Source organism: Vanacampus margaritifer, chromosome 7 (genome assembly GCF_051991255.1).
Source record: "Vanacampus margaritifer isolate UIUO_Vmar chromosome 7, RoL_Vmar_1.0, whole genome shotgun sequence".
Taxonomy (NCBI): domain Eukaryota; kingdom Metazoa; phylum Chordata; class Actinopteri; order Syngnathiformes; family Syngnathidae; genus Vanacampus; species Vanacampus margaritifer.
In genome coordinates this window covers 298137-308909 of record NC_135438.1, presented here as the reverse complement: position 1 = coordinate 308909, position 10773 = coordinate 298137, and the positions used below count along the sequence as shown (strand labels likewise).

Here is a 10773-nt window from a genome sequence, read left to right as displayed (position 1 = left end):
CAACACCGACTACTTCCGGCTTGGCTTTTCAAGATAAGATACGCCTTCTCGACTAGAGACGTTTTGAGTGCGAGTCGTGCGGCCGTGCACGAAACAAGACAAACCACGCACACTTAAAGCCCCCTTTTTTGTTGGGAGGCGTCGTAAACTAGTCGAGTTACGGATGTGCTTACTACTTTCAAACCAATTTCGCTTGTTCGCCTTTTGTCGTGAAACCTCAAATCGGAAGTAGCTTCTTTTTTTTTTTTTTTTTTTAATAATTGGGCTCTCTAACGTGGAAGTCGCTGTGGTTGGAAACCCGTCCCCCAAGTTCAGCAGAATTTTTCACGAAAAAGTCGGCTTCCAAGGGGCTCAACGACGCAAGTACGCTCGTGAGCGTATGTCGACTTCGCACTTGTCAGCCGGACGGAGCCGCTCGCGCGCGTTATTAGCCCGTTAGCCCGCAGAAGCTAACCGCGCACAAGAGACTTGATTTCCGGTGGCTAGCCGGGAGTGCCTGACACCGGCGTGGATTTCGATTTGAAGCGGCAGATCCGCGAGGCTCCTTTTGGCCGCAGCTGCTGAGGCATGTGGAGAGTCACTTTGGAGGCGTTCGGCGTTCTTCTGCTGGCCTTCCTGTTGGGGAATCTCGCTTTTGCTTGGTTTCAGCTCAACAAGCCGGAGACGAAAGCGAGCGCGGAGCAGAAGGAGCAGAAGGAGCAGAGCTGCTTCTGCCATGTAAGTCACTTTCTCCTTTTCGTTTCCTCCCTCTAACTCATCTTTAGTCCCGTTAATATACAATTTAAGGACGCGTATGACGACAAGCCTCAACCTTCTCGAATGTTCGCCTCGTCTGTTTTGACGTCACTATTAGTGTGACGCTAATGAGCAGCGAGCGAGCCGGTCTGTTTTTCATTAATCACAGTTTCGCCCGTATAACACAAATTTCGAAAGAGATAAACACAATGAAGTTTTGTTTGAAACTTTGAACCGTTGAAGCTGAATGGCATTATACACATCATTTGTCATTTGTTTTAGCTGTGGATTCCTGCTTCCTGCTTGGTGTACCTAGCGGTCGCCTTTGGCGCGAATGTCAAGTCAACAATCCGATGCGATTTCGTTATTTGTGTACAACTTGAGGTCAACTTGTGTACGCCAGTAGACCAGCGTGGTGTAACGTGATTGGCCGAGGCCGAGCAAGCCCCGCCTCACTGGCTGGACTACAAGGCGAGGGCGGGCCTTATTTTGACAAGGGTGCGGGGCTTATTTTGACAAGGAGGCGGGGCTTATTTTGACAAGGAGGCGGGGCTTAGGCAAGTGGCGTCTCAAGTCGGCGACCTCGCGCACGCACACACAAAAAGAAGAAGAAAAGTTGAAGATGTTGCGACGTGTTTGCGTCTTCCTGCTTTTTGTCACGCTCGGCGCTCTCATGCAATCGCAGGTCAGATTTGTCATCTAATTAGCATATTTGGAATTTGCATATGGAAGGTTGATGTCATGCTACGAACAGCTGTCAGCTTCACTTGCCATACAGCAAATACATGTGTGTTTGTGTGTTTTTGTGTGTTTGTGTGTGTTTTTTTGTGTTTGGCTGAACAATGAATCACATTCAAATGGACATCACAGTTTCATAAAAAGCTTCTTTTTTTTTAAACGGCAAAAGCTGCAATTTGGATGAAAAAAAAACTATTTTCATTTTGGTCAATTGGTTGGCTTTATTTGTTGTGTACATAAATGAATGAAGGAAATTAAATGCTAAAGCCAAAGATTGATTTGCGTAATTTGACCTCTGACTGACTTGCGTTGATGTCGCAGCATTTTGGCACGTTGTCATGAGGGTGTTGTGAAATTTGCTCCGCGCTGTCACTGCAACTGTTGGCGTTTGTTGAAATTGGCTCGTTCAGGTCATTGCAGCCAAAATGGAGTGCGGGTCTTTCAAGTGGCGTCGCACCGTGCGCCAGCACGTCCAAATGGAAACCGTTGAAGCACCAGCTGCTGATTGGTTTCCAACCCAGGCTGCATTTGGAAGTGAAGCACGCTCGGCCCGACCTCCCTGAACGCACCACTCGGCAAACGCAGGGAATTGACAAACGTGCACAAAGTGTTTGCTTAAGTGAACGACTCTATTTGTAGTCAATAAATAAACAGTCTTTCATATGAAATGAAAGTTCCTATGCCTTTATTTTGGGATTTTAGGACGAAGCAAAAAAACTTTTATGTATCATAAATCTGATGTTTAGAGCAGGGAGAGACCGATTATCCGTATTAGTGGAGATATTGGACATTTTGATTCATATTGGTATCGGCCCTTTTTCCCAAAATCTGCTGCTTGATCGTTTGAGTGAACTTTCTAAGAGATGCTGTCGACCGACCGACCGACCGACCGACCGAGGGGACGAAATTCTCTGCATCTTTTGCTTTGGCTTGAAATGGAGCGTGAGACACGTAAACGTTTAATATTCAAATTATTTGGACATTTTGGGAAAATCATGTTTAGAATAATAATAATTGTTTTAATATTTCATTTAACTTTCGCTCCATTTTTGTTAGAATTTTAAAACAAAGGTCTTTATTGTCTAAACTTAAAAAATAAAAAAAAATCAGCATTTTCAATCAACATATGCTTGCATTATGACATTTCAGCAAATGTAAGTTTTGGAATTTGTGTTTTGAAAAAAATGTTGATGCTAATTTTGTTTGTTTAAGTCATATCAGCTGCGGCTTTTTTGTTGAATTCGGTCTGACAGCAGTTTTCGACTCATGTTATCGTAATGCAGATGAATTTATTGCTTGTTTGTTAAACAAAGTGCATGTGAAGAAAATAATTAAAAACAAAAAAAAATCACATGATTTTTCCAAATTGCTCAGCCCTGGTTTGTGCGTGCGTGAAGCGACTTGCTCAGCATACGCGTTGCGAGCGTCGGTGTGCGACGCGTGTGGCGCTGACCTGCGTGCGTGACGTGCTTGTGCCGCAGCTGACGGGCGTGCTGGACGACTGCTTCTGCGATGTGGAGAGCATCGACGTCTTCAACAACTTCAAAGTGTACCCGCGCATCAAGAAGCTGATGGAGCGCGACTACTTCCGCTACTACAAGGTGGGTCGGACGCCGCCGACGGCGCCAACGCTGCCGACGGCGCCCTTTGCATGGAAGCTCATGCCTTGCGCTCCTCAAGCAGGTCAACCTGAAGCGGGCGTGTCCGTTCTGGCCCGACGACGGTCACTGCGCCATCAAAGACTGCCATGTGGAGCCCTGTCCGGAGGTCAGAGGTCAAGGGTTGCCTTTGTGCGCCACCTTTTTCAGCCGCTCGCCTCCAACGTTCCCTTTTTCTTCCAGAGTCAGATTCCTGCCGGCATCAAGTCCGGCAATTACAACAAGGTGAGCGCAGTTGGACACACGCACACACACACACACATGACAAACGCACACAACACACATGCACACACAAATGTGCATACCAGGGTGATTATAGTTTAGCAATTTTCATTTGAGTTTTTCTTTCATTTGTTTTTTTAAATTTAGTTTTAATTAGTTTTCAAGGTGGTTCTGTTAGTTTTTACTATTATTATTCTTATTTTTTAAATATGCTTAGTTATAGTTTCAGTATTAGTAGTTGTTGTTTTTTTAAGTGTATTACTTGTGTGCAATATTTAACTCCTTCACTGGCAGCCATTTTTACTGAAGCAACCCCCTTCGCTCGCGGCTGTTTTATTGAATTTGGTCTGATTTTGCAAGGCCCACGGAATGTTGTGTTCTCATTTTTATAAAAACGTGGAAGCTACCAAAATAAAGATGAGAGTCTTTCGGTCTGCTAGTTTAGCCAACATGTTGACGGTTAGGGCCCGACCGATATGCCATTTTTTTTAGGCCGGTGCCGATTTGGGCAGAAAAACAAAACAGATTTTATATATATATCAAATGATCCCCCCCATTCCTTTTTAATGGGCATCACTTCCGCACTACACGACAAGAAAAAGTCCTTGAATTTTGGTCAAAGAATTTCTTTGAATCCTTTGAAATAGCAACTTTCAATACAACTTGAAAGGACAATGACAAAATCAAAATAAGAATATATTAGCAACGGAAAAAGAGATCCTGACTGTTCCTGTGCCTTTTGGCCTCTTGGGGGCAGTGTGGTGCCGAGCATCCATGGCGGGCACACTGAAAGCGAGTACAGAAGAAAGTTAGCATTGAATTCAATTCAAAGAAGTCCTTTTTCACACAATGGGAAGAATTAGTGTTCTCTTCCCTTTTGTGTGTGAATATTGGTTTGAAGGAAAAACACTCTCCAAGTCGATGCTGACTTCCGCTTAGCATTGGAATGGGATCCTCCAACTGGGATGTCCTTCAACATCTTAAAGGACGCTTAGGGACACCAGAAGAAACACACTTGCTTGTTGTTAATGCTACACTAGCAAAATGGTGCGTTCAGGGTACTTTTCACAGCGTGGGAAACTTGGCCGATTGTTTTGGCAGATGTTTGAAGGGCAATAACCAACGACGACGCTCGCCGACCGCACGAGGTCACGTGACGCCAGCAGCGCCGGCGTTTTGCCTTCACGCCAATCACGTCATGTCCGTGTTCAGTATTCGCAGGCCGCCGGCGAGGACGAGAGCGACGTGAGCGCCGGCGAGGACGTGAGCGACGTGAGCGACGTGAGCGAGTGTCAGCAGGTGCAAGAGCTGGGAGCCATCAACAGCACGCTCAGGTCACACACTTTGTTTTTGCGCTTACACCTGCGACGATGTTGCACTGTGTGTGTATTTGACCCCTGACCTTGTTGCGTCAGTGCAATTGCTGCGTGCGTTCCAATTTGTTTGTGTGCGTTTGTGCGCGCGCAGCAACCAGAGCAAAGAAGCGTTTGCCGACTGGGCAAGACACGACGACGCGCAGGATCATTTCTGTGAGCTGGACGGTGAGTTCCTCTAGTGCCACCTTCAGGACGAAAGCAGGCGTGGCTGACCTTTGTGCCTTTTAGATGAGTCGTCCCCGGACGCCGAGTACGTGGACCTGCTGCTCAACCCCGAAGGTTACACCGGATACAAAGGCCCTTCGGCGTGGCGGGTCTGGAACAGCATTTACGAGGAGAACTGCTTCAAGTCAGTACATGCTAACGTTAGCGTGCTTCAAAAGATGCATCTTGTCTTGGGGAAGAGAAACAAAAAGACTGACGGCGCTAGCATGTCAATGGCATTTTCCATTCATTTTAGCGTTAAGCTAGTATTTGCGCCATCGGTGTCCAAATGTCCGTTGCTTAAACCGTTGCAAAATGGTGATGATTGACGCTAACGTTAGCATATCAATTACATTTCCCATTCATTTGAGCATTGCGCTAGCATTTGCGTCACGGCTGTGCAAATGTCCGCCGCTTAAGGAATTCTAGCGTTAGCATTAGCGTTATCCATTTCCATTCATATTAGCTTGTGTAGATCAATCAAACATTTAGTCATGTTGTCCGATGGCGCGTCCGTCCTTTGGGGAAAGCGTCAACGGGAACGAACGGTCAGTGGGGATTTTGCAATGACGCGCGGCGTGTGTGTTGTGTGTGCAGGCCCAGGTCCGTGTACCGACCTCTGAACCCTTTGACCCCGAGCAGAGGTGAGTCAACTAAAACACGACAGGAAGTCAACGTGCTCGCGCCTTGACATGCTTCCTAACAAACCAAATCATCGCAGCCGCTAAAAATGAGAGGTCGCCCACAATCGACTTTTAGCAAGTACAAGTGCCACGCGTTTGCTTTACTTGACTGAATCCATTTTGAAATTGTGAAGGAATTGCGCGAGGGCGGAGTTCTTATTAAGCGCACACGCACGCGCACACGCACACGCACGCGCACACGCACACGTTGGTTTGGAATGAGTCCCGAGTATGTCGGACGCTGGCATCAACTTGACTTTTTCCTTCCCGTTTGTCTTCAGGAGACGACGGTGAGTACGGCTTTGATTTTGGTTTTGGCTTGGGGGGCCGTCGATGATGTCACTGATGATGTCACTGATGATGTCACTGATGATCCCGTTCCAGGCGAGAGCTTCTACAACTGGCTTGAAGGTAACGTCGGCCATTAAGCGTCCTCGTCGTCTTGTGCTTCTTTTTCTCAATCTTTGTCTTCTGTCTTTGCTTCTCTTTCTTTCCTTTTCACTTTTTTCATGCTTTCTGTTCTACTCTTTTTCTTCCCTTTCTACCTTTTTGTCATTTTCCGACACTGTGAGAGTAGCCTGAATGCTAGCAACTAGCAAGTGCGTAGCGTATGTTATTCTTTTTTAAGGTTTTTAATGTGACCCCAGTTGGCGTTCACAGCAAAGCCAAACACACGACGACGACGATAAGAACGACATCCGGTGTATATTTAAATACAAAACATGCTTTGTTTTTAAAACATCGCTAGCCTAGCGCTAATGCTAAAAGTGAAGGGAGGATCCTATTCAAATGCTAACAGGAAGTTAGCATCGACTGTGGGAATACAATTTTATGCATTAAATATATATTTTGAAGTCATCTGCAGATGAATCTGTATATTTTTCTGCCCCAAATCGGCATCGGCCTCAAAAATCGGGTCGGTCGGACCCTACTGCTTTTTATATTGCGCTTTTTTTTGCAGCACCACCTGCATGCCTTCCCCGAAGCGCTTTGCGATCTCACGCACACACATTCCTAAAGCAGCGGTCGGCGGCCGCCATTGGGGTCCAGTGTCTTGCTCAAGGGCACTTGGTCACCGGCGCTGAGGATGGAAGCCACGAGCTTCCCGCTCTAGCACGGAGCCGCGCCGCGCCTTCTCCGTCTTTGTCTTGTACTTTTCATGCCATCTTGTTTTTGCTGGTCTTGATTTTCTTTTCTTGCGCTCGCGCTTGCGGCTGCAGGTCTGTGTTTGGAGAAGAGGGTTTTCTACCGCTTGATCTCGGGCCTCCACACCAGCATCAACATCCACTTGTGTGCCAAGTACCTGCTGGACGGTAAATGCCGCATTTCAGCACATCCAGACAAACGGCAAACCTTCTCATACCGAATGTGTCGCGATATTCAAACGTCACCATGCGATGTTCGCACCATTTGAGGGGGCGTGTTGGCCATGCGAGAAAAAAAAAACAACAACAACATAATAGTGTTCATTTTATCCTCCATTTTCAAATTTCAATCTCACTTGTTAGTCAAACTCATCCTGTTTTGATTTAGTCGACTCTAAATCTAGCATTTTAGTCCAAGAAAACATCATTTTATTCGTCTTGTTTTAGTAAACAAAAAGTGTCAACGTTTTAGTCAGGACAATCGTTTAACTTCTGTAAAACAAACAAACAAAAATCTAAAATGATTTCCCAAAAAATGTCCTCTCAACTTTTGGATGAAAAACAACTTGCCACACAATGACGGCATATCAACAAGCGGCTACTACGGCTACATGCTAGCAGCTAGTAAGTTAGCCGGCATTAGTTAGCGGTCGGATTAGCATTATTGTTGGAACGCTATAAATACATCTTTTTTTTTTTTTACTTTTCACAATGAATCCAACTCCTGCTTGTCTCGTGCGTTAGCTGCAGATTTGAAAGGGGGCGTGTCACTGTGTGTCACATGACCACCGTGTCACAGATTTGACCAAATCATCTCAGTTTTGTTTTTGGGTTGATTTGAAGTCAGTTTTTATTGAAGTGAACGACATTTCGTCACACTTATGAATGAGGGTTTTAGTCTTGGTCCGGCGAAAAATGATTTGAGTTTTGTCCAAATAGTCCAAGCGGTTCTGGACCACGCCTAATGGCTCGTACGAAACGCCTGCGGCCCAAACGCACGCTTGCGTCCAAATGGCAGCGCCCGCCTTCTATTGTGCCGCTAACGCGCGCGGGTGACGCCGCGGGTACGCCAGAGGGTTGGGGCCGCTCGGTGTGGGGTCCCAACGCCCAGGAGTTCCGCTGGCGCTTCGACAGGGCGGAGACGAAGGGCGAGGGCACGCGGCGCCTGAAGAACTTGTACTTCCTGTACCTGATGGAGCTGCGGGCGCTCTCCAAGGTGGCCGCCTACTTTGAGCGCGCCGTGGTCCACCTGTACACGGGCAACGGGCGCGAGGACGCCGACACCAAAGAGCTGCTGCTGCAAGTCTTCGACGACATCAAGTAGGCGGGGCCGCTTTCGCCGCCGCCGTCTGCCTCTGGCGCCTTCTCACGTGCCGTCTCCGTCCCTCCAGGAGGTTCCCCATGCACTTTGACGAGAAGTCCATGTTTGCCGGACGCCAGAAGGAAGCCAAAAGCCTCAAGGTGACAAAAAAAAGAAAAAAGCGATTAAAGCGAGCGTCTGCAAACTGATGCTGCTCTTTTGTGGAGACGCAAAAAATGTGGACACATTCAGATGTTTTGGGGGGTTCACATATTCTTTAAATGGAAAAAAAAAGACTCATTGAATATCCCCAAAATGTCCGAATCCACATTTTTGAAGCGGTCAGAAAAAAAGAGAATTGAAAGAAAAAGCAGAAAATGACCATCAAATAGTCATGAAATTGCCCCAAAATGGAAGAAATGTCTCCCAAATTGTTCCCTAAAAAGTTTGCTTGAAGGAAATTGGAGTAGAGAAATGATTTAAAAAGTCCTCCCCGTGTACAAAATTGTCTTCCCTTCATCCCAACGTGAGAAATCGGCGTTGTCCGAGTGCCACGTGGCTCGCCGCCGAAACGGACGGCGATCGTCTCGGGAAGACGGGACGGCGATCGTCTCGGGAAGACGGGACGGGGATCGTCTCGGGAAGACGGGACGAGGCTTTTGCGGCAGCAGCTGTGACGCGACGTCTTTGTGTTTTTGCAGGAGGAATTCCGTCTTCACTTCAAGAACATTTCCCGGATCATGGATTGCGTGGGCTGCAGCAAATGCCGACTGTGGGGAAAGCTGCAGGTCGCCGCCGCCGCCATCCATGTGACACAAACACACAAACGCGCCAGCAACGTTCAGACATACGGACATCGTGATTTACAAACACAAGTCACGATTGCTTTCAAAACGAGGGTCGAGGGTCGAGTAGCATTCCGATTTCCGATTTCCGTTGCAAATGAGGAGGAACGACTTTCGCTTACTTTCGAATGTCATCCGATCGCTTTTCATCGATCGTTTGCACGTTTTATTGAACCTGACCTGATCACAAGCATAAATAATCCTTGGAACCGACGACGGGCACCGCGTTGACGTTCCTGTGCTCAATCCAAACGAATGACGTGCGTGTGCGTGCGCGTGTGCCGCCAGACGCAAGGCCTGGGAACCGCCCTGAAGATCCTCTTCTCGGAGAAGCAGATCAAGAACCTTCCGGAACGTTCCGCCTCCAAAGGCTTCCAGCTGACCCGCCAGGAGGTGGTGGCCTTGATCAACGCCTTTGCCAGGTACCTTGCGAACGTCGCCGAGGACACACCCACCCGTTAGCCACGCCCACCACCCATTAGCCACGCCCATGTTGCCATCGCACCGTTGACAACATCCATTTTATTCTCAGGAAAACATTTCGTTCAATTTTCACGTGACTTTCAAAGCGTTGCTGCTGAATCTTCAACTTTTCTTTTTCTTCAACATTCAAACAAAGAAACTTTGACGTTTCAGATTTTTTCTTCTTCTTTGCTATTTACTTATTTAACTTTTTAAGACATACCGAACATTTTTTAGAAATTAAAAATGAAGTATCTTGTCTAAGATTAAAAAAAATCTTGTTCAATAAGCATTCATGCAAAGTCAAGATTGGAATTGAAAAGAAATGTTGACAGCGATAATATTTCAAATATCGCATATCGGCCTCCTTGACTCCAAATAATCGCGCTGTGACCGAAATGTGTCTTTGTGACTTTTGCGTGCGCGCCAGGCTGTCGTCCAGCATTCACGAACTGCACAACTTCCGGCTGCTGCTCAAGGAGGGCGGCAGGTAACAGGAAGGGAGGGCCGGGACGGGAGGAGACTCCGCCCCCTCCTCACATCGGGACCCTCGCCACGTGAACGCCCGAGGGAATCGTTTGGGGAGAACTCCTCCCCCCTCGTGACATCATCGCATGGCGTTGAAAAGAAGCCACTGCCGCCCATCTGAACAGGCCACGCCTCCGTCACTTTTGTGCGCTTTTCTACGCCCGCGTATGTAAGAACGACGACGACGACGATGATGATGATGAAGACGACGATGATGATGATGAAGACGACGCGTCGCCAAGCCTTTCATCCCCTGGCTTGTGCGTGCGTGCTTTTGTTTTGTTCAGCGACGCAGAAAGAAAATGGAATGATTGTGATTTTTCTTTTGCGAAGGAATATTTTGTGTTGCTCACAAACTCAATGGAAAGTTTGGACTTGAAGTTTTTGTTGCAGAACGACGGAAAGAAAAACAGTGGACCAAAGAATTTGATGCTGCCTCATTGACTTGAATTGTTTTCTTTGTTTGTTTTGCCTTGAAGACGCTTGTCTTTTTTTTTTTTTTGGGAGGGGGGCGCCTATTCTTACACCATTTTGTCAAGTTGAAAGCATAAAAAACACAATCTGGGACACGCCCCACAAGTGCATGCTGGGAGTGCTTTGTTTTTGTTTTTCTCGCCGTGTGTTCTTTCAATAGGAAATGAGTGCTGTATAATTAATATTGTATATAAAATGAATTTTGTGCTAATTAAATGGAATGTAAATATGAAGCCGTTTATGCCTTTTGCTGCAATGCATGTGATTGTGCTGCGCCTCCTGCTGTACCCACACTGGCCACCGGGGGGCAGCCTTTCTCAGCCACAGTCTTTGGGACTTGACATTGTGCAAAATGGAATACATAAAGAAATGGCATTTTGTCCAACATCTGCTGAGAAAGTTC

General features: G+C 46.9%; 1 protein-coding gene across 1 annotated transcript; it reads left to right on the top strand.

Annotated features, from left to right (window-relative positions):
* Positions 1–254: 254 nt before the first annotated feature.
* On the top strand, positions 255–10603 carry ero1b (endoplasmic reticulum oxidoreductase 1 beta). The gene is made up of 15 exons (XM_077572034.1): positions 255–717; positions 2955–3074; positions 3157–3240; positions 3315–3356; positions 4566–4687; positions 4821–4894; positions 4958–5078; positions 5531–5581; positions 5984–6027; positions 6837–6929; positions 7835–8081; positions 8153–8222; positions 8763–8849; positions 9195–9328; positions 9799–10603. The coding sequence occupies exons 1-15, from the start codon at positions 568–570 to the stop codon at positions 9860–9862; spliced, it is 1503 nt and encodes a 500-aa protein (XP_077428160.1). The 5' UTR covers positions 255–567; the 3' UTR covers positions 9863–10603.
* Positions 10604–10773: the final 170 nt, after the last annotated feature.